Source organism: Carcharodon carcharias, chromosome 7 (assembly GCF_017639515.1).
Source record: "Carcharodon carcharias isolate sCarCar2 chromosome 7, sCarCar2.pri, whole genome shotgun sequence".
Taxonomy (NCBI): domain Eukaryota; kingdom Metazoa; phylum Chordata; class Chondrichthyes; order Lamniformes; family Lamnidae; genus Carcharodon; species Carcharodon carcharias.
The window spans coordinates 23,108,497-23,135,737 of record NC_054473.1 but is presented as its reverse complement, the minus strand read 5'-3'; the positions used below and the strand labels follow the sequence as shown (position 1 = coordinate 23,135,737).

General features: G+C 40.1%; 2 protein-coding genes across 9 annotated transcripts in view; one reads left to right on the top strand and one right to left on the bottom strand.

The window, feature by feature from the left end:
• The first annotated feature begins 712 nt into the window (after window positions 1-712).
• Window positions 713-25,027, top strand: LOC121279945 (mitochondrial mRNA pseudouridine synthase RPUSD3-like). 5 transcript variants are annotated; one of them, XM_041191536.1, is made up of 11 exons: window positions 713-798; window positions 3,358-3,489; window positions 4,148-4,308; window positions 9,025-9,069; window positions 12,100-12,190; window positions 17,057-17,164; window positions 18,303-18,387; window positions 18,960-19,086; window positions 19,922-20,061; window positions 20,773-20,993; window positions 24,614-25,027. In XM_041191536.1, the coding sequence occupies exons 1-11, from the start codon at window positions 791-793 to the stop codon at window positions 24,642-24,644; spliced, it is 1,149 nt and encodes a 382-aa protein (XP_041047470.1). In that variant the 5' UTR covers window positions 713-790; the 3' UTR covers window positions 24,645-25,027. The 5 variants fall into 5 exon arrangements, with proteins under 5 accessions (XP_041047470.1, XP_041047473.1, XP_041047468.1 ...); XM_041191539.1 differs by having other exon boundaries at window positions 738-762; XM_041191534.1 differs by lacking the exon at window positions 713-798 and adding an exon at window positions 1,402-1,487.
• cidec (cell death inducing DFFA like effector c) overlaps window positions 24,940-27,241 on the bottom strand; it is a 27,941-nt gene continuing 25,639 nt past the window's right edge. For all 4 annotated transcript variants that reach the window (XM_041191540.1, XM_041191542.1, XM_041191541.1 and 1 more), the window contains one exon: window positions 24,940-26,267. In XM_041191540.1, coding sequence (XP_041047474.1) covers window positions 26,132-26,267 — 136 coding nt within the window. In that variant the 3' untranslated portion in view covers window positions 24,940-26,131. The remainder of the gene's footprint in view (window positions 26,268-27,241) is intronic.

Sequence of the window (27,241 nt, the reverse complement as noted above, 5' to 3'; positions counted from 1 at the left end):
TTCTCAGTACCATTTCCCTGGTGATTGTAATATTCCTGAGTTCCTCCCTCCTTTCCATTTCCTGATTTACAGCTCGTTCTTGGATGTTATTTGTATCCTCTATTGTGAAGACCAATGCAAAATACCAGTTTAATTCATATGCCATCTCATTATTTCCCATTATTAATTCCCCAGACTCACGTTCTGTAGGACCAATGCTCACTCTGTTAACTCTTTTTTTAAATATCTATAGAAACTCTTACTACTCTTATTATCTTTATATTTCCAGCTAGATTCCTCTTGTAATCTAATTTTTCCTTCTTTATCATCCTTTAGGTCATTCCTTGCTGTTTTTATAGTCTGTCCAATCTTTTGACTGCCATCCAGCTTTGCATAATTATATGCTTTTACTTTAAGTTTGATACTATCTTTAATTTTTTTAGTTAACCACAGATGGTGGGTCCTTCCCTTGGAATTTTTCTTTCCCGTTGGAATATATCTATTCTGTGTATCCTGAAATATCCCCTTAAATGTCTGCCACTGCATCGCTATTGAATTTGCCAGTTCACTTTAGCTAGCTGGGCTTTCATGCCCTCATAATTGCCCTTATTTAAGTTTAAAATACTAGTCTTGGACCCAGTCTTCTCTCTCTCAAACTGAATGTAAAATTAAATCATATTCTGATCGTTGCTACCCAGGGGTGCTTTCACTATGAGGTCATTAATCCTACCCCATTGCACAATGCCTGGTCCCGTATAGTCTGGTTGGTGTCTAGAGCATCAGGTAGGCCTGACAGTGACAAGATCGATAAATGAAAAGGTAATAGTTAGGACGACAGCTGTCCCCCTGAATTGATGGAACAGTTTTTTTAAAGGGGGGATGAGTTAAGGAATCTAAGAGGAAAGCTGGCAAGTGTACACTGACGGTGGGTTAGTTATGGAGCATTGCATGCCTCTCTATGAAGGGATTGGGGTAAGTTGGGGAGTGCTTTTGTGATTGGGAAGTGACTGAGTTTGGGAATGGTTCCTGCGCTAAATAAAGAAATTGGGTTGCCAAGACCTGCTCATTGTCGTTTGTTCCCAACAACAGTCACCTTTCCTTCCGAGTTTAACTGCATTCGACTTTTGAAAATACCCTCTGGGTCACTTAATCTTGCAACGTGTCAATGATTCTCCAACAACGTTCACTCTAATAGCTTTGGAAAAACCGCAATCAGCAGAATCAGGAAATGTAAACCGAGACAAGCGGTGTACAGGGTCTCAGACACAAAAAAGCTGCCGCAACGGCCTTCCTCTGGGCTCTTTCCAGGGAGGTGGGGTGGAACCAATCTTCGGAGCTCGAGTTTCTGGCCGGCGATGAGGAAGTGGAGTTCGGAGGGGCCGGTGGAGTGAAGGGGGGGCGGGGGTGGGTGGGTTTGAGTTTGTCTGGATGAATCGCACTGGGGGTTTCGGGAGGCGGTGGTGGAGCCGGACTCAGACTCAGACTCAGGGAAAGGGCAGCTGCTTGCAGTGAGTCTCGGGGACGGAAGGATGCTGCAGGTTTAAAAACACTGGGAGGGAGAGCATTGGATCCGGGCTCCCGAGAGCAGCGCCTCTAAAACTCACATCCCCTCAGCTTTGTATTATCCTGGGTTCAAACATTTATCCGGCGTTCATCTTTATAATTTGATTTTATAAGTTTGTCTGTGCTCACACTTTTAAGGTCACTATCCTTCCATTGTGTGTACATTTTTTTTTAAACTTGGAAAGTGTATTCCCTCCCTTCCTTCCCAATGACTCTGTCTTCCTGAAGTCTGCACTGTTTGCCTGTCAACACCTTTACATTTGGGAAATTGGACGCGTACGCACGTATCCGTATTACTGAAAAAAGGATTCAGAAGTGTATTTTTATTGTGTCTTTCACATGCTCCTAAAGTGCTTTACAGCCAGAAGGGTAGTCATTGCGACGATGTACGAAATACGTCAGCCAGTTTACAGCATGGTCCCACAATGTGACCAAGACCAAACAATCTGTTTCAGTGATGTTGATTGAGGAATCTAGGTGGACCCAGCACTAACCTCTTCCAATCTGGCAAAACCCATTAACCCTGTGGGTGCTTGATGGATGAGAAACATTCACCTTTATACCAGTTGCTGGTATTTTTGTAACCAACCTCATTAAAAACATTCTTAAAATCCATGTATGTATACCGTACACCCTTTATCCAATCAATTAACTCTTCAAAGAACTCATTCGATTTGCCAAACATAATTTACCTTTCGTTAATCTGGATTGTCCAAAATTAACTCCTGTTTCTAAAATGGCACTAGTCTTAGCTAGAGTTATGTATTCTTAAATTTTCCCAAATCTGACGCTTGTCTCAGTTTATTCTTCAGTTCCTCCTTAAACAGAAATATTAAATTGGTTATCCTCTAGGTTCTGGCAAAATTTGCACAACTAGCCAGGACTAAAAAATTGATTAGGGCCTTTACTATTTCCTGTCTGACCTCCATCAACACCCAGTGGTGCATTTCATCAGTGACGAGCGACTTATCTGGCTTGGTTTTTGCTAACTTTTTAGAATAAATTTATTTCTAGTTATAAAAACAGAATTACCTGGAAAAACTAAGCAGGTCTGGCAGTATCGGTGGAGAAGAAAAGAGTTGACGTTTCGAGTCCTCATGACCCTTTGACAGAACTGAGTGAATATTAGGAGAAACGTCAACTCTTTTCTTCTCCACCGATGCTGCCAGACCTGCTGAGTTTTTCCAGGTAATTCTGTTTTTGTTTTGGATTTCCAGCATCCGCAGTTTTTTGTTTTTATTTCTAGTTATCTGTAATGTATGTTCTGCTTGTAGTATTGAGCCTGTTATGAAGTTAATCGGTATACAGTCAACTGTGTTACAAGGATAAAACATTGGATTGCATCTGAGTCTTTGGCATTAAACCTACCAATGAGATTAATCTGGTTTCTGTCAGTAATTATGTGGTAATGGTGATCTACATAAGCAAATGAAGGAAGCTTAAGTGATTTTGCTACTATTCAGTGAGAATTTAGATAATCATTGTTTATGGCAACTTCTCTACAATTGAACTTTGATAACTTTTATTGGAATTCATGGGTTAATTAGCCTCTTTGTTAGTGGAATCTAGTTATATTTAGAACCCTAGAATGATCAGCACAGAAAGAGCCATTTGGCTCAACATACCTTTGCTGGCTCTTTGGTAGAGCTATCCAATTAATTCCACCTCCCCCCCCCCCAATATTTCAGGCAGATGAAGGCATAACTTTGGGTGATTTGTGCTTAGGGATCCAAAAGGAAGGTTCTGAGAATATCATGCTATCCTGTGAGCTTCAGCTGTGGTTGAGATTTTAATGTAGTTGTGGTTTTATTTCAGGATGAACCAGATATGGAAACAAATATGGACAGGAAGTGTGACTCGGACAGCTGTCATGCATGGACACTCCTGTTTTTTCATACGAAGACTTGTGACTGACTCAACGTCACATCTCTCTAGTGCAGTGACCTGGTGAGTGGCTAAATTGTTTTATTTCCCAAAATGAAGTATTTTAGTATATCCAGGCACAGTTCAATATTTATCAAAGTATGGGTAGAGTTTCAACTATTATTAGACAAGGGCATGGAAACTGCTGTATTTAGCATATTGCCAGTTGAGAATGTTCCCATTTGGCTTTGTGTGGGAGCAAAGCTGAGCACAAGTACACAGAAGGGTACTTTAAACAGTGCAATTGTAAAAGAGCAGCAGAATAGGGATGTACAATGGCATAGTGTTAGTCTCACAATGACAAAGCTCAAGTTTCATACCCTGTCTCAAATGACAGTGGACAATTGGACCTCCTCATGGGAAGTTTGCCATTGTACGTTGGGTTGTTAGGAAAGGATGGGGTAGGGTAAGTTCTTGGCAGCTTGACCAAAAAGTGCCATTAGCTGTATTAGAATACTAATTTTCTGATGAGGATAATGTGAACAGATGGTAAGGGATAAAATGCAAGCAGTGTTGTGAGTAGAGTGATGGGCAGGATTGGAATTGGGAAAACAGTGATATGGAGAGAACTGGAGCTGGGAATTCCAGAGAAACAGATGACCCTAGATCTAAAAGTTCAGAGAGAGAGGTGATAAGACTTCCATTGTTTTATCCTTCCTTCTATGTCCCTGTTTTGTTTTAGGTATGATATACAGCTAAAGGAACAGATACAGAAACATAGGCAGCATTTGAAAAAAGACAATGCTGTTAGTATCCTCCGGAATCCAGGTGTCCTGGTGCTCCGAAAACTGACTAAAGATGACCTCCTGGAATTGCTAGCATCCAGTGTGGTATACCAGGAAAGTGAGTGTCTGTTCCAGTAAAATCAACTCCACCTTTTTGGAGGTTAAACAAAAGGGAGTGTGCAGCATACTCGTAAGGCTGTAAATGTGTAACTGGGTTAGGACCTGTGTATCCTGGGACAAATAGTGTGCCCACAGGTGTGCCTAGGGGTCTCAGCCATGCTGCCTCTGTGGTTAAGTGCCAAGTTGTCAGTCGCTTTCCACACTTGTATGTGAGTACTTGGGCCAGATACCAGAAGATGCCTATGGAACTTTACCCCAGTAAGGAACCATTACCTTCAGCTAGGGGCAGCAAAGGAATCTCACTTTTAGTATGTCATTATTCACCATTCCCAGGTCAGTCAAGTATTGCATGGGTTAGATAGAGAGTACTGCTTCTAATGCTTTGTCTTAATAAATGTGCCTATTAGCACAGCTTCTGAAGTATTGTTGTGGTCCCAGCTGATGTTGATACTGGACAAGTCAGATCCTAGAATGGAACCTGGCTTGATAGATCCTAACATTTATTTTGAAACCATGGAGGAAAGTTACTGAACAAATTCACACGAACTTTTAATACAAAGAATAAACAATTTATTAAACAAGAAAAATGAACTATATTACACCAGATAAAAAGATTGGAAAGATCTCAATACAAACACAAGAAAATGATCCAAATATTCACTATTCCCTCACCCCAGCAATATCCTTATAGACACATACAAATTCGTAAAGATGAAACACTTACCCTAAGAGTATAAGAAAGATATGGTACTCTGCGACATATGTGAATTAAGAGGCACACTCCAAAGTAAATGACAGATGCAACCCAAACAGATTCCATGGTTTTCCCAACAATCCACCCAGACACTTGTCACACTGTGAACTAACCAGTGTCACTGAAACTCTGTCTTTTTCACAAGGGATTCCAATTTCCACATTCAAAGTACTCGCCTTGGAATTCTTTCCAAATGTTGGTCATACTCAGATGACTTCAACAAGGATCCACCTCCAAAGTTTCAATCTCACCTTCTGAGATTCCTCCCCTCTGGATCTCAAGCTTCACCTTCCAAGCCCAATTTCAAATCTCTGGTTGTGCCAAGCAGCACACCACTGCCCCCAAAGGCCCACAATAAGGAGTCACCAACCTTTGGCTGCCTCCTCAGATCTTCAGGGCTTCTCTCGAGCCCACTTTGCTTCAAGTCTGCTCCCTGGAGCTCTGCCTTTAATTTGGAGCCTATTTCTCTGCTACTTTCTCCCATCTTTACGGGATCTGTTTCTGATCTCTGAGCTTGCCCATACCTGGGACTATCTTCTGGTCCCCTTTCTAATCCCTGTCTTTGTGCCTGCCTGGGACCTTCTGAGATGTCTTTCTGTCTCATTCCCTTGTTTGGGACCTTCTTCTTGGTTTGGAATCTTCCCCCTGTCCCCTTCCTGGTGTCCGGCTCCTTGGGCCATACTCTCTGCAATGGTGCACCTGTTCAGGTCAGCAGACCTGACCTTTCTGTTACTTTTCATTTGACTTCTTTTTATCTGGGCCGGCTCCTGGCCTGAAGAACGGAAAAACACTTATCTGCACACATGTGGCCATCACCTGGCCGGCGCATGAGTGAAAGGCCCAAACTATGTTTAAAAAAAACTCGAACTGCACGTGTGCCCATTTCCAGGCCTGCGTGTGCGCAGAAGTCCCAAGGCCCGATGGGAACTGTAGTTTCCAAACTACAGTTGCCGATTCAAAGCTAACTTAATTATCGGATTTCATCACAGTATTATCGCTACTGCAGCAGTACAGTCAATTTCACACAGGATCTGACAAAAATTAAGGTGCAGCTTGCTGTTTGGTTCTTTGATTTTATCGTAATACAGAAGGTTTTAAAGACCAATTTGAAACAATTGTTATGATCTCATTGGAGAGCCCCCAGTAAGTTTTTTTTTTATAAAATACAAGAAATACAAATCCCAGTTATTTACTAAAAGAATGAAGCCACAAGATTCCACAGTTTAAAACAAGTATTTTTACTCTACAAGAATCAACAAAGCAGACACTAAATACTATCTGTCCTATACTCTAACATCCAAAATTAAAATGAGTTAAACATGAATTAACAACAAATTGTGGTGGAATATAAAGTACAAATTGCACATTGAATGGCAGATACAACTAAGATAGTTATGAATTGGCTCAACAGTCCTCTCAGATTTTGGTAATCACACTCATTCACAATATCCTTCAAACTCTGTCTTCTTCATGAAGAATTTCAGCTCTTCTCTAGGGTAGATCCACCAACGTTATCTTTAAGGAACAGAAGAAGCTGCAATAACTTATTCCCATCTTCTGGATCTAGCCCCTGTCTTCTTCAGTCTTCTTTAGCTTGCTTGTACTACACTAGTGGACTCAACTGCTACTGCTCAGCTTGGACTGATCTGTATCCTTTTATACATTTTAAACAGGGTCAGTTTCTCCAGAATGCTTGATTTCCAAACTTCAGTTTGTTATTGTTTCCTTTGAAAATGAGAGGGTCAGTTTCCCATCTATGTTTCCCTTTCTGTTTCCTTTACAGTTCAGTTCTTCTTTTAGTTAGGGTCTGTCTCAAAAAATACAAATTAAATTTAAAAACAACAGTTCCCTCACAATTTTCAGAAGTAGCAGGCTTGCCTGAGACTAGTATGAAAGGGAGAGGCCAAGTTATTCATTTCAAGTGCAAACATCTTGGGGGATGTGTTTTAATTATGCGCTTGATTGGCAATTATTGCTTTGTTATTTCAGTTTGCTTAGTCCCAGTCACTTTAATGTATTTATTGACCTGTCTTGTTCAAATCTGAGAATCTTATCTAAAGCCCTAAAATAAAGACAAAGGTCTGATAGCTTCTGTAGTTGAGAAAGAAAAGGAACTATTTCATAAGAATATTATTTGCATTATAGTTCAGCAGAGTAATTGCATTTCCTATTATGGCTAAGCATAATAACTACTGTGAAAATATACGTTGTGTTACTTTGCATTTACTCTGTTGTGATTTAATAAAAATTACTTGGCACTTAAAGCCTGTCAAAAACTAGCATAGTGATATACATAAGTTAAGAAGAGAGCCTCAGATAATGAAATAGTGCGTGCAAGACCTGAACAACATTATTCATTCTCGGGATGTGAGCATTGCTGGCAAAGCCAACATTTATTGTCCATCCCTTGAGAAGCTGGTTGAGAGTAGTTTGGTACAAGTGAGCGGCTTGCTAGGCCATTTCAGAGGGAAGTTAGGAGACAACAACATTGTTGTGGGTCTGGAGTCACATATAAGTCTGACTAGGTGAGGATGACAGATTTTCTTCCCTAATCATTAGTGAACCAGGTGCGATTTTACAACAATCCGGTAGCTTCATGCACACTGTTACTGAGACTAACTTTTTAATTCTAGATTTATTTAATTAGCCAAATTCCAATTCCCTCAGCTGCCATAGTGGGATTTGAACTTAGGTCTCTTGATTACTAGGGCAATAACGTTACCACTTTTCTCCCATTTCTATATAAGTGGCATTTAACATTTGCACCAAGTGCCAGGCAACAACCATCTCCAACGAGAGAGAAGCTAATCACCCGTATTCGACACTGAATGACATTACTACCAGTACCCCACCATCAACATACTTGGGGATCACCCTTGACCAAATACTTAAATGGGCCAGCCACATAAATATTATGGCACAAGGGCAGTCCAGAGGCTGGATATTCTATGTCGAGTGAGTAACCTCCCGACTCACTAAAGTCCCACCACCTACAAGGCACAAATCAGGAGTTTGATGGAATATTCTCCATTTACCTAGATGTGTGCAGCTCCCATAATAGCATCCAGAACAAAGCAGTTTGCTTGGTCGGCATCCCGCCAACCACCTTAAATGTTCACTCCTGCTGCTGGCGCACAGTAGTTGCAGTGTGTACCATTTAAAAGATGCACAGCATCAACTCATCAAGGCTTCTTTGACAGCACCTTCCAGACCAGTGACCATACTACTTAGAAAGACAAGGCCAGAAGGTGCAAGACCAGCACCTGCAAGATTTACTCCAAGTCACACACCATTCTGATTTTGAACTAAATCACTGTTCCTTCATCATTTCTGGGTGAAAATTCTGGAATTCTCAGCCTTACAGCACTATGGGGGTAACTTCACCACACAGACTGCAGCAGTTCAAGAAGGTGGTTCACCATCGCCTTCTCAAGGGCAGTCAGGTATGGGCAACAAATGCTGGCTTTGCCAAAAACAATCATATTCCATGAATGAATAAATAAAAAAAATTATTGCTGTAATTGGAGGGACTCATTTGAACCCATCTGATCCCTGAAACATAGGATAACTTTAACCTTATGAACATTGGACATATACAAAAAGAGTTAACAATTTAATACGTTTTTGTGCAGTGACTATGCCCTTGACATCTATGCCTTTGCGATGCTGAAAGTTCGCAGATATGGGAACACCATATGAAGATTTTTCACTGCTCTGGAACAATAGAGATAAATGTTTGTTTGATGCACATCATGCGGGTCATGTGAAGCATTTTAAAGAACTTGAGACATGCTAACATTGAGAGTTTGCAGGCTTAATTACTTTGTTGTAACTCCCTTCAGCATGTTTATTATAGTTTCTGTGTGCAGAGGCACGGCTTGGTAGCATTTCTCTTAATCAACATATTGTGCATGTAAGAGAATAAGCTCGTTCCTAACTTACTGTTTGCTTCTCTACCAGATCCTCTGATCGCCATCAATAAACCTTCAGGGCTCCCCATCACAGGTAACAGTGTGCACATTCTTGAGTTGAAGTGTTTGTAATCTTTCCAACATCATATTTGAACCAGATTAAAAATAACAGTCCAGCATGGGTGATACCAGGTACTGGGGTTCTAAAAGTTGCAGGTTGTATCTTCAGATCTACCCTTACCTTCACAGTACGTCTCTGATCTAAATATCGCTGTCATACGGTGACATTGAATAGCGGCTCAGTGTCTAGCCACGCAAAAAAGAAGAACTAGATGTAGAGTTACTTTCTGCCAAGCTCTTATACAGCTCTTGGTAACTAGTTACAGAACGACCTTGGTGAATTGCTGGAAATATCTATCCAGCTTTCCTCTTAGTTGGGCATTGTTTGGTAAAGTAATAGATAGAGAAAATGGCAACATAATTAGTGTTTAGTTTACAATGTGTGGGAGGATGCAAGCATGATCCCTAGTTTGCTCAGCTCCTGTTCCGATGGGCGAAGAAAACCATTCGGAATAGTTCACTGAGGCAGTAGCTCATTCCAACAAAAGAGACAGTGATATAGGGGTAAGTTCAGATTGACTGAAGCATAGACAGCACACTTTTGAAGTGTGTTTATTCGTACGCTGGGTGAGGACAGAGTCTGCCTCAGCGGTGATTCTTCTGTTTAACACTCACTGACAATGCTCACAAAGGAATAACCAACACTTGGTGAAAGGAGTAGGATGTCCGTGCACCATGGAACCAGACACTGGGAAGAAGTTAATACCGTCAGGAGGAGTTGTCAACTGTATAGAGATTATGTGGGTCAAGGGGAAGAGTGAGAGGGAAAGAAGTTCTTTGCTCACCACTTAAAAGAAAATTCAAAGAGGACTTCAATTGTAAATACTACGATTGGAGAGAGTGAATACTCTAGAGAAACTGGAACAGTAAGAGCTCTCCCACAGAGGGCACTGCAGATAAACTAGGGTCAGACATGCCTCGCCCTCGCAGGGTATACACAAAAACGGGGACCTGGATAAACTCTCTCTGAGGGCACCTCATGAGATTCTTTCAGTTTAAGTATTATTTCTGAAGTGTTTCTGTAGTCTTTGGAAGTCCTGGCTCTCGAAGGTATAAACATGTGGCTTTAGCTCAGTGAGTTAAACGACAAATTTGGGGCCATTAGAGGTGGAGACAGGAGAATTTATAATGGAGAACAGGGAAGTGGTGGAGAAACTAAACAATTACTTTGTCTCTGTCTTCATGGAGGAAGATAGAGGAAATCTCCCAGCGATACTAGGGGACCAAGGAACTAGTGAAAATGAGGAACTGAAAGAAATTAGTATTAATAAAGAGGTAGTACTGGAAAAATTAATTGGATTGAAGGTTGATAAATCCCCTGGACCAGATGAGCTATGTTCCAGAGTGTTGAAAGAGGTGGCTGTACAGATAGTGGATGCATTGGTGGTTATCTTCAAAATTCTATAGATTCTGGAAAGGTTCCTGCTGACAGGAAAGTAGCAAATGTTACCTCACTGTTTAAGAAAAGAGGAAGAGAGAAAATGGAGAACTACAGACCTGTTAGTTTGACGTCAGTAATAGGGAAAATGTTAGAATCTATTGTAAAGGATGTGATAACTGGACACTTAAAAAAAATAATGATATGACTTGGCAGAGTCAACATGGATTTATGAAAAGGAAATTCATGTTTAGCAAACCAGTTGGAGTTTTTTGAGGATGTTACCTGTAGCACAGATAAAGAAGAACCAGTGGATGTGGTGTATTTGAATTTTTAGAAGACTTTTGATAAGATCCCACACAAGGGGTTAATAAACAAGATTAGAACACATAGGATTGGGGGTAATATACTGGCATGGATTGAGAATTGGTTACCAGACAGAAAACAGAGAGTAGGAATAAACGGGTCATTATGAGGCCTTTGGGGTATTGGGGTACCACAAGGATCAGTGCTGGGGCCACAGCTGTTCACAATCTATATAAATGATTTGGATGTGGGGACCAAATTGGAGGGAATGTAAGCTGTGAAGAGAATGCAAGGAAGTTTCAAGGGGATTTGGACAGGCTAAGTGAATGGGCAAGAGCATGGCAGGTGGAATATAGTGTGAATAAGTGTCAAGTTATCCACTTTGATAGAAAAAGCAGAAAGGCAGTGTATTCCTTAAATGGTGAGAGATTGGGATGTGTTGATGTCCAAAGGGACTTGGGTGTCCTTGTTCATGAGTCACTAAAAGCTAGCATGCAGGCGCAGCGAGCAATTAGGAAGGCAATTAGTATGTTAGCCTTCATCGCAAAGGGATTTAAGTACAGGAGTAAAGATGTCTTGCTGCAATTGAACAGAGCCTTGTTGAGACTGCACCTGGAGTATTGTGTACAGTTTTGGTCTCCTTATCTAAGAAAGGATATACTTGCCATAGAGGGAGTGCAAAGGAGGCTCACCAGATTAATCCTTGAGATGTTGGGATTGTCTTATGAGGAGAGATTGAGGAAACTGGGCCTACATTCACTAGAGTTTCGAAGAATGAGAGGTGATCCAATTGAAATTTACAAATTTTTTACAGGCCGTGAGATGTAGATGGGGTGTTTCCCCTGGCTGGTGAGTCTAGAACCAGGGCACACAGTCTCAGAATCAGAGGCAGACCATTTAAGACAGAGGTGAGGAGGAATTGCTTCGCTTAGGGTGATGAATCTTTCCAATGCTCTACCTCAGCAGGCTGTGGAAGCTCAATCATCGAGTACGCTCAAGACAAGAATTGTTAGATTTCTGGATACTAATGACATCAGCGGATATGGGGACAAATGGCATGGAGGCAGATGATCAGCCATGATCTGTTTGAATGGCGGAGCAGGCTTGACAGGCAGAACGGCCTACTCAACATCTCTCTTTTACCTTTCCATTTGCTAAATGAATAAATAGATAGGATAGAACTGGACTAGCAATGGACCACAAATTTTTAGTGCTGTGTCAGCTCCAACCAGACTACAAAAGCTGTTTAATTACTGCTGACTGAATGAGAATCGTTGCTTAGAAAAGACAAAGTGTTTCTTTTTTTCCACTGTGCATCAGGTAAAGACCTCTCTTTGAGCTCACTGCTTCCAGAACTTCAGCAGCGATTGCATCTTTCAAAAGAGCTCCACATTGTAAAAGCAAGTAGCAGGTAAGTGGCTTTTTTGTGGAAACCTGACACTACTTCTCCTTTAGGAAGTACTGTGAATCTAGCACTCCATACAGGATCAGAATGTAATTTGGAGGTCTGATAGCTAAAATGTAGAAACAGAGCGTAATGGATTTGATTTTAATATAGGATCAGTGTTTATGCCAGAGCGATGCAGGTGCAGACACAGACACAGGACCAATTGCATGTTAGAATAGTGCAGGTCTGTATACAGAAGCAGAGTGCATGCTGGAGTGACACAGATAAACATAGGACCAGAGTGCAAGTTAGAGTAGATTAGGTACACACGCAGGACCAGAGTGCATGCTAGAGCAGTGCTGGTCGTGCTGGTTCTTATACAGTACGAGAGCACATTACAGCTCAGCCTAGCTATACATACAGGAGCAAAGCAAATGCTGGAGTAGTGCTGTTACACGTATTGATTTATAGCAGCATGTATAGAGAGGTATCAGTGACGTAGAGGTGATAGCTTCAAGACGACACAAATTTAGAAGGACAACTCCAGACTGTTCTCATAGATAAGGATACTACCTGTAAGTAATCCTCACATTTAGAAGACTATTAAACGTGGACGTGCATGAAGTCTCATTGCTGCAAGATCCGACTTATCTTATTGGTGGGCAGGGGAATCCAAGTCCCGACAGGCCTCATGGGTTTCCATGCATGCACGGACCTGGAGCAGGCAGCGCATGTGCAATCCAGCGTTTTGTAGTTTTTTGGGCCAAGGACAGGCACAGTGTGCCTGCATAAAAAGAAAATTGAGGTGCGAAAACCTCAATTGGGTGACCCAGGACGAGGGTGTGGTAACCAAAGAAGAGTCCCAGAGGGGACAGGGAGAGGTCCCGGTTTAAAAAGAAAGATAGAGGAGCAGAGAAAGAGGCTCTAAGCAGGAAGAGGGCTGTGGGTGGTAGTCTAAGTAGCGACGGCTCGAGAGAAGCCCTGGCGATCAATGAAGGCAGCAGAAGGTTGGTGTTCCATGCTGCGGTTGTTGGAGAAAAGATATCCCTTTGGAGCAGTAGTGTTCTGTTGGGGGCAGCTGAAGAACTGAAGTTATGCTTGTGCGTTGGTGCTGAAGTGCAGACGCGGGAGTGGAGTCGTGGGAGATGAGATTGAAATCCTATGAGGTGGGCCGTCGCTGAGGCCACCCGTGTTAGAGCGACTTTTGGAGAAAATTTCAAGGCTAGCTCCTCAAAGGTGAAGACTGGAATCCCTTGAGAGAGAGAGTTCCAATGACATTGGTTGACTTGCAGTGTTTACTGATGCTTGGGTGGGTTGCAGAGAAATCCATGAGGTCTGTCTCGGTCACATTTGCTATTTAGTGTACAGTGTAGTGCATTTGACCACAGTTTGCCTGTTAATTTGCCTGTCCCTCATATTAACCCTGAATGTTAGAACTTAAGATAAATGTTGTAAATTGTTTTATCTTAATGATCTTGTATATTAAAACTTTTTTTGTTCAAAAACCATTGAATCTTGTGGCTTTATTCTCTTAGCAAGTGTCTTGAATTTCAAATTTTGTCTACTTTAAACAAAAATGTTACAAGTCCCTAAGCGGATTGTAGCGAAATCCTGGGGTCTTGGCCCGGATCATAACATAAATTGGGGCCTCTTGCGGGATTTCAAATCCACAGACAGGTACAAGTGCTGGTACTCGCTGTGGTTAAGGCTGATAAGATTTCCATGGTAAATTTTACTATACCGATTGAAAAACAGAATGGCTTTGTCATTTGCTACAACCTTTCTGCAGAGGGAAGATTTATCTCTGAATGGTTTGCAATAATTAACCAATTATTGGTTAATTGCATTAGCGAAAGAGTTAAGAGTTAAAAGCAGGGGCTAAGAAAGCAGACATAATTGAAGTAATCGAACAACATGTGGGACAGGAAGAAGGAAAAGTCAACCCAGATAGCATTTCAGTTGAGTTGGCTAGAATTTAGTTGCAGATGAAGCAGCTTGAGACAGAAATAGGAAATGAAAAAAGCTTGAAAAAGAGTAAAAGCAATGGAAATGCGAAAGCTTGAGTGTCAAAGAGAGAAAGACATCAGACTTTAAGAACTAGCTAGAAAAAAGCTTAGGTTTCAGGGTGGAAGAGAGTATGATATATTACATAGGCAACTGGGAGCAGTAGATCTCCACAGGGAATCTGGAGGATTAGAAAATAGTCTAGCTTTAGGGAGAAGGCTGAAGCTGTTCCAGTCAATAAAAGTGAGGTAAAGAAACCAGTGTGCTTTTATAGCCATTAGACAGGGCATCTCAAAGCCAGTTGTTAGAAGTTGAAAGGTAAATCGATGGTAGTAATAGGAATGATTAAGGAGTTTTCAGAAAAGGAAATATGTGTTAAAATAGTGGCAATGGTACAAGTGAAATGTGTTCCCTCAGAACCTACTAGAATGGGGAATGCAGCTTGGAATAGTCAAGGGGATTATTCCATGAATACTGGTAAAGTGAGGCAGGTTGCTAGAGGTTACAGAAGTATTGTCTTTAAGGGAGAAGTATTCACTTGCCCTCCAACCAAACCAGTAAACACATTAAAATTTTGAGAACTAGTGCCCTTACTGAGGCAGGTCAGTCATTGATGATGGTTGATAACAAGACTTGTGTTCCAGATGGTTTGATGAAAGAGAAAGTATTTATAGGGCTCTTTACGGGACTTATGAACCTGTTCCCTGGTGTAAAGACAATTTATGCGGTGACTTAGTAAACAGAATTGTTACAGTGGGAATTGTTCCTAGTTTACCCTTGGAAGGGATAGATTTTATACTGGGTAATGATTTGGCAGGTTTGAAATTCTTAGCATCTCTGAGAGTTTCAAGAAAGCCAGTTGAGGGGAGAGAAATGGGATGTTGCAGGAGTATCAACCTGGATTGTTCCCTATTTTGTGGTCCGAGCTTATAAGGTTAGACAGAATGAGGTGAAAAAACAACTAGCCCAGGACTAAGAAAAGTTAGCATCAGAAATGCAGGAATGACAAAAGTTGCTTGAGGAATTTGGCTGTGCAAGGGGAAAACTGATCTGTGTAGAGAACCAACTTCCATGCACAAAGAGTTTGCTAATGAGAAACAAGAACTGGTGAGAACGCTGGAGTATCGGTCACAGGAAGTGGAACACTTGAATGAGGACTTGAAACTTCTAAATGATAAACTTGTGGGAGCACATTCAACAAAAAGAGATCTTCAGTTAAAACTTGATGAACTTCAAGTATCAAAAGTCTCTAAGTATGGTGAAAAGCACCTTGAACACGGAAAGGAATTGCTGATGAATCAGAACAGTCGGTTGAATGTGGAATTAAAAACCAAGATTGACGAACTATTGGTACTTCATCATGAAAAGAGCAATGAAATTCTTGAATTTCAATGCATTCTGGAGCACAAAATGGATGAGACATGTGGTATGGAAGAGCACATCCAAACTTTAAAAGCAGATAAGAAAAATTTGAAGAAACAGATTGAGGATCTAACAAGTGAATTGGAAAAGTCTAAGGTGCAGTCAGTAACCATGGGAGAATGCTCATGTGAAGTTGTTAAGCTTGTATAAGGATGACTCTGAACACAAGTCAATTGAACTGACCAAACAGTTGCTGACCTGAATGAAAAGATTAATAAGCATGGAAAAGAATTGCAAAATAAGTGAACAAATACTTGAATGAAGTTGTGAAAGAAGTGAAGGTGAAGGTTCCGTTTTCCAAACATCAACGAGAACAATGTGAACATGTGCAGAAGGCTGTGGGACATCTCTTGGATAAGCTAGAAAATGACTTAAGTGTAAAATGAGGAAAACCCCCTCAGTGCAGGTTTATTCATCTGCTGTTAATCAAAACAGTGAAATGACAAAATCTGTTATGGAAGAAGTGAATGAAGAAAATAATTTTGAAGCTGTTTGTTAATCAGACATACGTGCTTTCCGTAGCAAATTTAGAGGACCCATTGAAGGCATGCTTCCATCAACAGAAGAAAAAAGTAAGAAAAACCCCATGTTCTTCTGTATTAACGTTGAGAAGCCTTTACGAAAGTCATTTGTATCATATAGAGTGAATAATATGCAAGCATATGTAAAGAGGGGAAAACCACCAGAGTATTGGTTTTTAGTTACGCTAGAAAAGTTGAAAACCCATGTACAAACTAGAAACACAAGCTGGTCAAAATGTTTCTACAGAAAACTTTAATGTATCTTCACCACCTTTGGTTGACTATAAAAAGATTATGGGGGAAAAAAATGTAATTGTTGTTAAACCCTGTCCAGAGTTTAAAGAGAGAGAATAGGAGAAAAGACAGGTCCTGAGTTTTGATAATTCTATGATGTTTAAATCCTACTAATCCTACTTGTTACATGTACTGGCTCTTGTTTTGGTTAAGCCTTTGTAATTTTGTGATATGATGTATGTAAGTGTGGAGCAAAATGATAAGTTTATCTGTACAGTATATAATCTATTTGTTGGAAGTTTATGATGTTAAATACTTCTTGTAAGTAAATTGTAAAGTCCTTGTAAAGAAACCTTCACTATGATGTTAGCTTTCTTTCACCCAAGAATATAAGATGGAAATTGTAAATTGTTTTATCTTTCTGACCCTGTTTAGTAAAGTTTATTTTGCTTTGTTTGTTCAAAAACTGTGGAATTTTAGCATGTATCTTGAATCTCAAATTTTGTCTACCTTTAAACAAAAAAATGTTGGTCCCTTATCGGATTGTACTGAAAACTTGGGGGTCTGGTCCAGAATCATTACACTCATACATAGCTATTGGTGCTATATAATCTACAGGTTGTATGTGAATAACTCAGTTATTCATGTTCTTTTGTATTAACAGAAGGTAACCCTCTGTAAACAGTTGAATATGGCACTTTCTTTACAGGGACTATTCTGGCCTGGTGCTGCTTTCCACCTGTCATCAAACCACCAAGCACATCGAGGATGCCTTCATACGGGCTCGGAGAAAGAAGGAAGCGTTCACCAGTTACTGGTAATGGTTGAGTTATTATACAAAATCATTGAAACAAATTATTAAAGCTTAAACATACTAACCTGGGGTTCTTGTCACACATACCAATCAAAGGAACAAAATCTGCAAGAACAGTGTAATAGAAACACAATTGTAGTACCTTTTAACTATTCGACAATAAAATAGAGTTGCCATTTAGATACATCCAGAAATGGAAATTACTCTTACTTTGTCTTAGATTTTCTCTGCATTCAAACCAATACAAAGCCACTTCACACAAGCTTTGCTCTGTTACAGCACCAATATCACAGCTGTGTTAGTGGCTGTGCATTGTGAGTAACAAGGCTATCAAAAACTGGATATTAATGAGCACAGGGCTATCGCTAACTAAATTTCTGTCCCATTTGACCTGGGAGTAGCACTTCAACCAGCAGTTTTGTTTAAAACTCTTCGTGTTTTTGCCATGTTTTGAATTGCAACTTAGATTTTTTTTAAAAAAGATATTTTGTTTTCCTTCCTGCAGATTTTTTTTTCTCTGTGCTAGATGCTGCCCTCAGCTGATGTTGTGGCCAGCTGCCAGATCTATGTCACTGCAGATGTGCAAGTGTGACTAAGAGATGGTGGAGGGGTGTGAATGTGGTGGGATATGTATAAGGGTGAGTGCAGGTGTGAGAGTGTAGCTGGGAGATATCGCAGAACTGTGTTGGGCCCAGGAGGCAAGAGTAGAAGGCGGTGCATCAGTGGCTGGGGTGCACATCAGGAAAGGTTGTGGAACTTGTTAAGATAAGATGTCGAAGGAGGAGGTGAGAGAATGAACTAATCCCCTTCAATTTCTTGGCTTTCAACATGTAATTGTTTCTTAGATTTCTTAATTTACCAGATAACAAGAGTATTTCAGACATAATTCATTGGATGTAACCTATTTTAAAATGCCCTGAGGATGTTAGAAGGTACTATATAATGAAGTCCGTTCACTGTTTAATTATAAATTTACCATATCAATTTATTCTATATAACAGTGTCAAGTTTAATGAATTGAAATTATAAATGCATGGCATATGAAGGTGGTGTGAATCATACCTTACTGCTCCAGGGTTCTGTGGGTTGGTAGATTCCCTTTTGGATTATTTGCATTTACTATATTTTCCTTTTCTAACAGTGCAGTGACAGTGGGTGTTCCAGAACCTGCAGAGGGAGAAATCAGTGTTGCTTTGAAAAAACAGAACATTGGGGAGCATGAGCTGGTAATTATTCTATTTGATACACCCCCTCCACTTTCCCCATCAGAATAAGCAGCAAGAAAAGGTGACTGGTTAGTGAAAAATAAGTGGAAAATCAGAAACAGGCAACCGTGTATTGTACTGTTGTATAATTGATGCATGGCAATACATGCACTTCCTCACATGAGAACTCTCTATCATGAGAACTTGATATTGGCTACCCTGTTGCAGGAGATGCTGAGTCATATTGAGACACTTCCCTAGGCAGAGGGAAGGAAAATTAAAGACAGCTGACTTTCTACCTCAAAGCTTTCTTCCTGCTAATGATAACAGAATAATATCATTGGAAGTAGCCTGTGTGCCATTGACTACCAGCTCTCTTGCGGAGGAAATGCAAGAAATATGGAAATGGAATAAATTCAAGTTTATGCTGCTTTGAAAATGCAGACTGCACTTCTCTATTCTGGAAGGAATGACAGACCCATATCCCCAGTAGTCATGTAGTGATGGAAATGTGGCACAGATTACTATTCCTGCTTATTTGGCCTTGTAAATGTTGCAGTGAAGTTGCTTTATCATACTTTATTACACAATAGGTGGTTCCTGTGTTTCATCCCACTCCTGGAAACTTTCAGCGGAAGGAAGTAAAGAAGGCTGTTACACGGTACAAGGTTCTGGATACTACAGATGGCTGTGCATTGGTACAGCTTCAGCCTCTCGCATGTGAGTCAGTTAGCTGTGAAAATACTCCGTCTATCAGTGAAAGGAGTGCAGACCAGATGGGCTTGAGAGTAATGTAGACAATAGTGAGAGCAGGGAGTACAGTAGAAACTTATGCCTAGATGGAGAATATGGACTGATGTCTGTTCTTAGGTGGAGTGGTAGCAGAAGCTCACACTTCACTAGCACTTGGCTTGTATAAGAGGCAATGGTAGCTGTCTGTACCTTCCATTGATGAGAGGATTGACAGAAATGAATCTGGGCTGAAATAGGATCAGGGAATGGTCCATGAATGTTGTGAGCTGAGCTCTTGGAAGCAAGAACTGTAATGTTTTTGGAATTTATAATTTCATAATTGGGAATAGAGTGGTGGCTGGAGCAGTGCTTTGATACCTCTGTGCTACTGATCTTCACTCTGTCTCTGGTTTCTGATAGTCACAGAGGTAGAAGGGCAGAAGTCAGTGGTACAGGCCAGCAGATTGATTGTTTCTGATTTTTGTCTCCATTGCTAAAAGTTGACTAGTGCCGGAAAAAACTGATTTAGTAGTCTGACATCCTTAACTCTTAGCTTTGCATCTGATTTAAGAAACAATCTGTGGGTCCCAGAAATTCTAAAATTTAAAAAAGTGGTGCAAAAATCGTAAATCTATCGTTCTTATTTTAACTCCTATTTAATTTTTAAGCACCAGTCCCAACCGCCATGACCATTTGTAATTGTGAAATATATTAATATTATAGGGTTGTGATGTCTGGGTAAACCTTAATTAAGCTGTTGTCAGTTGGTTATATCCTAACTAAGATTGACAATTTTTCAATGTTTACATTCTTTTCCCTCCAGCCTTTGAGAGTCTGTTGCAGGTCCACCTCACTGTTAAACTCTGTGCTGTTCTTGGGGATCATGTGCATTCTGCGCGGCTGGGGAAGGTGCTTGGAGTTCCCTTCTGCCTCCCAGTGGAATCAGCGATTCCTCGAACTCAGGTAAGTATAGTGTAGTGTAATAGAGATAGGGTACTGTAGGAAGGATGAGCAGGAGGGAAGTAGGTTTTACTGGATGGAGTACTATTAGGGAATGGGGGAAAGTATATGTGTGTGTGAGAAGGATTTTAAAATTCTTATCCTTGTTTTCAGAACCTTCCATTGCCTCACCCCCCCGTCCCTCTACCATCTCTGTGATCTCCAGCCCACAGCCCTCCGAGATATCGATACTCCACTAATTCTGGCCTCCTGAATATTCCAATTTTAATTGCTCCTTTATTGGCAAATGTGCCTTCAGCTGCCTGTGCCACTAAGCTTTGGAATTCCCTTCTCTGTTCCTGCACCCCCTTTAAAACTGCATCACTTAGTTTGCATTACAGCTACTCATTCTTCCTACCAAAATGTATTACTTCACACTTCTCTACATTAAATTTCACCTGCCATGTGTCTGCTAATTTCACTAGTTTATCTATGTCCTGAAGTTTATTACTATCCTTCTTATTGTTTACGAATCTGTGTATTAAATGAGCTGTGCAGATATTGCTCCACACTCGTAGGTAATCGTTGATTCAAGCTAGCACCATCATATTTCCAGTCTTATATTGGATGATCTTTCCTTACAAATGTCTAATGTGTCCTAGACAGTATGCCCAAATGTTAACTTGAAGTTGAAGGTATTGGAAACTCTTGCTAACACTTTATTTCACTCATTAGGTATTGGATAAATCCTTGCTGCGGAAGCTGCATTTTGACCAGAAACAGATGTGGAAAATGCCTCTTCACCTTCACTTACACAAACTTTTAATTCCACCTTTTGAAACTAAGAAATCAGAGACAGTGATTACAGGCGCTCCTCCAGCATACTTTCTTAGGACTCTTGAACTCTTGGGTTTAACAATGAATGAGTTTGCTGAAGAAAATATAACAAAAAGAAAGTAAGGAACTGTATGTATTCAGTAATAGTTCAAGCCAGTACTCTGGGATAAAGACGTTGCTGCATCTCTGTGCTGTTTATTTTGTAGTAAAATCCAACTGTAAATGCTGGTTATAAATTCACAAGATCAGGGATATTTCTTCACTGACATGCAACAAGGAAATGCACCTGAATAACTGCAGCTTCCAGATGAGGTGTGTTGTCAATGTATCTATTCCACAGAACAATGGGAACAATTAATTATCTGCAATACGAATGACTCTAGAGATTTGGTGCAATATTTACCAAAACCCAATTTTATCCAGAAATAATCATGGTGCGTCATACCTTAATGCTCAGGAAAGTAAAAACAGCCAGAGTTTCTCATTTCTGATAGCTAATGACCGCAATGAACAATATACCTACGTAGATGGTGGGTGAAAATATAATCATGTGTGCAGAGTGCTCCTGTGGCCTGTTGACACTCATTGTCTAAACTTAGATGAAGAATGGCCACTTGAGCAAGATAGGGAAAGCTTCCTATTGCCGTATCCCAGATAAAGAGTCAGCAGGTTCAGGAAGAAAGAGTTTAAAAAGAAAAAGATCATGGGAAAGAGCAGACTGTGATGCTGAACCAATAAGTGGTACACTCCAAAGAGTTGCGAATCCCACTAACTGCTGCAGAAAAATTTTGAGGAAAAGACAGGGACAGTTGTTCCTAGGTTGCTATCTTTGGTGTCCTTACTGACCCTGTTGTTCCAGGCAGAAGCATGGGAGTAATTCACTTTACCCACTTGTGGCCACATATGGTCCATATCCTGAAGGTAGAACAAGCTGGGTTGATTCCAGTCTCACATAAACACAAAACGTTAAAGCTGTGTAAAAATGTCCAAGTGTAGAAAGGGTTAATTTGGCAGTGGCCAGACAGAAGTAGTTTTATAAAGAAATCAAATTGCTAGCTGCCCGTGCTGCCAGAATTTGGTAGAGGTATTTAAAATCTGGACGGATTTTAATTAGAGTAAATAAAGAGAAACGGTTTCCACTGACTGAAGAGTCGATGACCAGAGGGCAAGGATTTAAGCTGATTGGCAGAAGAACCAGAGGTGACATGAAGGAAGTCTTTTACACAATGAGCGGTTAGTATTTGAAATGCACCACCTGGGAGAGTAGCAGATACAGATTTAGTAGCAGAGTTCAAAAGAGAATTGGATAAATACTTGAAAGCAAAAAAATTACAAGGATATGGGGAAAGAGCAAGGGAGTGGGACTAACTGGAATGCTCTTTGAAAGGGTGTATGCCCCCACTCCCCACTTCCTGTGTTGCACTTGTCTATGGTTCTATCAAGAAAGAAATCATAATCTGTTGCACTCGGGCACAGTGGCAGGTTGCTGCTGCTGGTAGAATGCAACGTGAGTCTATAATGGTTGCTGAGTGTGTCTGATTGTAAGTGAATCTACAGCTCCTATTGAGTATTGATTGCTTTGTGAAATTATTAAATACACTTCCTGGGGGCTTTTCATTTTATGCTAATCAGCCTGCAGTTTATAACTCTTTAAGGTGAGTGGGGGGGAAAATAATGGATTGACAAACGCCTCTGCCATTGATCTTTGGTTGTGTTGATATATGCTATGGTTTAGCACTGAGACATGCACAGTGTTGTCTATTTAATAGCATCTGCAGCAGCATTGAGGGAACTTGCTCTGATAAATATCACCTGCATGGGAGATTTTGAAACCACACCAGTGAACACAGATGGCCTGAGTTACTTATCTGGTACAACCCCCTTTTCCAGAGCCACTCCAGTCGATTAGTATTTGAAAAAATAAAGTGTAAAAAATCTGTGGTACTACTTTTGAAAATGATTCGTTGAGTATAGAGCACTGATATTTTTGAGTGTCATGATTAGTGCTTTAAAGATGCAAATATTTGTTTATAGGTTAATTTGAGGTGATTTTCATGAATGTCTGAAGGAACGAGTTATACCCATTGCTGCAAATTGTAGGAATATCAGATTATTGGTTTCCTTCATGGAAAATTACTTGACAATCACCCTCAAGTTTGCTACCAGTAAACAGAGACTAAGTGTGGGAACAGCTTGCATTTAAGCACTGGCCCAAATCTCAAATGTGGTGACTCGGTCATCACTGCTTCTCAGAGTGCCAGCTGCTGCATCCTTCTGTCACAATGAGATCAAAGCATGTGTAGCTGGGCCAGAACATTCAATGCATCACTATAATTATCAATGTGCTGAAAAGATGACCATGGTTTTTTGCTCAATTGCCTGCAATTGTCTTCCCATTACATATGGGCTGATAAACATAGAAGTGGGAAACTTCACTGAATCAGATATATAAGTTCATGTTAAAGCCACTGGGCATTTATTTTTCTTCTATTATTTCACTTGGCTAGATTGACTTCAGAGATGGATGAAGTCATCAAATAGGCAGGTCATAGATGGGAGAGACGAAGGATCAGAGGGCTAGGAAGATCTTGAAAATGCTAAATTCTGGAGCAGTTTAAACAACCTACATTAGCTTAGTATATAGTGCAAAACCAAACCTTGGGCATTTAGTTATTCTTCCACAAGAGGGCACAACTATTTCTATTTGATATGCTTTCTAATGCACTTTTTATTTCGTTCTGTAAAATGATCAAACTTAGGCTGTTTAACATCCCGATCACACTACCCTCCACTACACTTTTTTTTTCTACTAAATTGACAGTACTTGGGAACGTGGTAGATTTAGGATTACCTCTGCCAGGCATGAGACCAGGCTGGAACATACTTTGATCTCATATCTGGACATTTTCTTTCTTTCCAATCATAAAGTTATTGAGAATCTGTGCTTGGTTGACAGCTTAAAAATAGCCTGCCAATTAATTTTGAAAAAGTGAAATGGCTGGCAATTCAAGTGGAACATTTGTCCATACATCAATCAACAGTGTGAACTGGGGGGAATAATGTTTGCATTTTGACCTTCGCCTCAGATGCTGGGCAATGCGAGAGAAACAAATTAGGACTTGGCTTTAATGCTTTTTAAACGTCATTAAAGGAGGAACAAATTCATTTGTTATGAGCTCAAACCAATTTCCTCCAAGAAGAGAAGCAAAACCACAGCATCTGGAGCACCATAATATAGTGGTCACCAGGACATCACTAAAGTCCACAACCTGATTCCAGAGTGTCTCACTAAGTATGTCAAACCAGTGAAAAGTATTTTTCAATCCAAACCATTGCACGCATAGGGTTAAGATTATGTGGGTTCTCTAGTTTGAAATGAACTGTTGAAAAAGCTTAAAAATGTTTGACTGGAGCCCAGTACTTGGTATGGTTTAGATTGTTAATTGTAGCACTGATACTTGAATTCTCAATGTAAATTTATTAGATAATGTCATTGGGAATTTAGTGCTAACATTTGAACCAACTAATTTTTAATCAAGTAGTCTATGGTAATAGATGAATTAAGTCCAGAGTTACACTATTTAAATATGAAAATTATTTAAAGATAAGAGGGGTTTGAAAAGTGTCTCACATTATGCTTTATCCCTGGGATTTTCTACTGATATTTTGGGATGATGGCTTGTATTCTGCATGGTGGTGTTCAACTTTTACCTAGATTTTATTTTATGCACTGAACCAGATATGAGCCCAACACAACAAAGGCAGATTAGGAAGACAAGAGCATTGGAAACACACATCATGAATTTAAATGTCAAGCAAGTCCATTGCAGATACACTCGATACAGGGATATGGGAAAAGAGCAGGAGTGCAACTAACTGGATTGTTCTTTAAAAGAGCCGACAATGACTCCTGTACCCTGTTTCCCCAATGCTGGAGTTACTGTGCAGTGGAAACCCAAACCTTCGAGATGAAATGCTGAATTGGATTGTAATCAAGTTGCAGATCTAAAGGAAAAATATTCTAACCCAGGATACAATTGTTCACCTAAAGATTTACTATTCACAACAAAGCCAAGATTTGGTTTAATAAATACTTTGTAATTACAAACATTTTTTCACTTGAATTAAGTTAACTTTATACAAGAAGCATTTTAGTGCAAATGTACCAAAACTCAAGTACTATGCTTAAATTAGGACTGCATTTAATAAGTTGTGCTTATTTTTCTGGGATAAATGCAATGTTGTCATACTCTCATTTATTTTATAACCATCTTGAAGATATATCAGTTCAATCTGTTCAGTTATTTTTGTCAACTGGCAGATCCTGAAGGTGGCTGAGTTAAGAGTTAATTTCCTGTTGAGTGCCTTAATCCCATGAACCCCAGCCACAGAAAGGATTTAAAAGGGGAAAAAGCAATTTGATTAAATCCTATAGTCTGTCAGTCAATCAGCTAATAATCTCAGCTCTATTTTGCGGTCAATAAATTAAGCAATATAATATCAAGTTGTACTCATTCTAGAATATTGCTGATCAATACCATTGTTGATTAAAATGGACAATGGAAAGAAAAAAAATTGCAGAATTGTAAACTATATTGTCTGCAGGCTTGGGTATTGTCTTTCCTGAACCAATGCTTCGGGTGTGGTTTAACTAAGTCACTTAACTGTACAGTTCCATTTTACTATAGCTGGAGGTCAATGAGGCAGTGTGGAGTGAGCAGGCCCAAAAAATGTGAGCAGTGCCAGGTCTGAGGGAAAAAGTATAAAACTAGCCCCAGAAAGTGATTGATAGCCCAGTCTCAAATGGATTAGGGGCCAAGAGTATAGCTTGATACAGAAAATAACTAGTGATTTACTTTGACGAGCATTATTGCACAGCCTGCAATATTCCAGTTAAATGCATGTTTATTCCACAAAAATACTAGGGAGACATATCCTCCAGTTATACAAGTGTTACCCTGTACTAGTATAGCTCTTTGATTGGCACAATGAAGCAGATACATTCAAGTTCATTTGAGACAAATACCCTCAAAAGTGCTAGATACATGTAATGTACAGCACACATTTGACCACATACCATTTCAATGCTTGTTCTGATTATATATTTCTGCATCAAATTGACCACAAACAAACATTGTACACTAATGAAATCTTTCAGGGCAACTTTATGCTGTGGCTACATAAATTGTGCCAAAAGTGTGCTTTCTGGTTAAGGTTCATTTGCAGGTTTTTAAAGAGTAGACAGGGCAAATGCACTTCATTCAAGAGCACAGAGGGGTTTGACTGCTGCCCGTTTTTCTTCCTCATCCAGTAAATGCTGCACATAATATGACGTTCCAAGTAGAACATGACCTGTAGCTTGCATTGTGAACATTGTCAAACGCAAGGCTTCCCTAAGAGGAAACAAAAATAATTAATAGCAAGGCTATTGGAAAACAGGTAGAGTTACATAACAGTTGTATAAAATCCAGTCCACAGTGCAAGACTTACTCCATGGGAGCAAAGTCAATAATTAAATAAAACTCTTCTGCAAAACTTAGGGTGGATAAAATTCTCTTTCCCATTTATGTGGGATGTGGGGGTGGGGGTGGTGGTTGTGGTGGTGAAGAAAGTAAATGGGATCAAAACAGGGAATAGATAGGTAATATTAGTAATGGAAGAAGCAACTTTGCAGTTACATCAATTGTACAGCAGTGTCACAGACAACATATTTGCTTTCTCACTGCCTATAATTAGCATGTTTTGTATGGAAAGGGATGCATCTTACTTTGGAGTGTGTATTTCAATTAAATAATTCAGCTGCAGGCTTTTATAAGTTTAAAAGATCATTCATTCTCACACATGACCCAATTTAAATGCACCATCACTTTCTCATGCGTGCCCGCACACACACATTACATACAGATAAAAGATAGTGCACTTTTACAAATTATAGTTAATTCAGTATCTGATATATGATTTCCAGACTCCCACATGGAAGGCCTGTGGTTGCTTGAATGGATATGATTTAAAGTTGAAATAGGTTATCAGCAGTAAGTGGGATGCAGATTTCAGTTTACTATTAGATCATTCATGATCTTATTAAATGGTGGAGCAGGCTTGAGGGGCTGAATGGCCTACTCGTGCTCTTCGTTCATATGGTTTGAAATGAGGATCTTGTAAAACACCAGGGTTCACAGTAGGTTGTGAGGTTCCTTATAGTAAAATATCTAGGAGGTTGGTTCTCAGGTAAACATTCAAACTGGAACAAATTAAGTACTTTGGCTATTTGATGATGCAGCTAGTTTCAGAGTCTGGTTCTCAGGCTGGCTAATGGGTCCTGGGGGTGAGGGAGGTGGGGCGGGGGGGGGGGGGGGGGGGGGGGGGG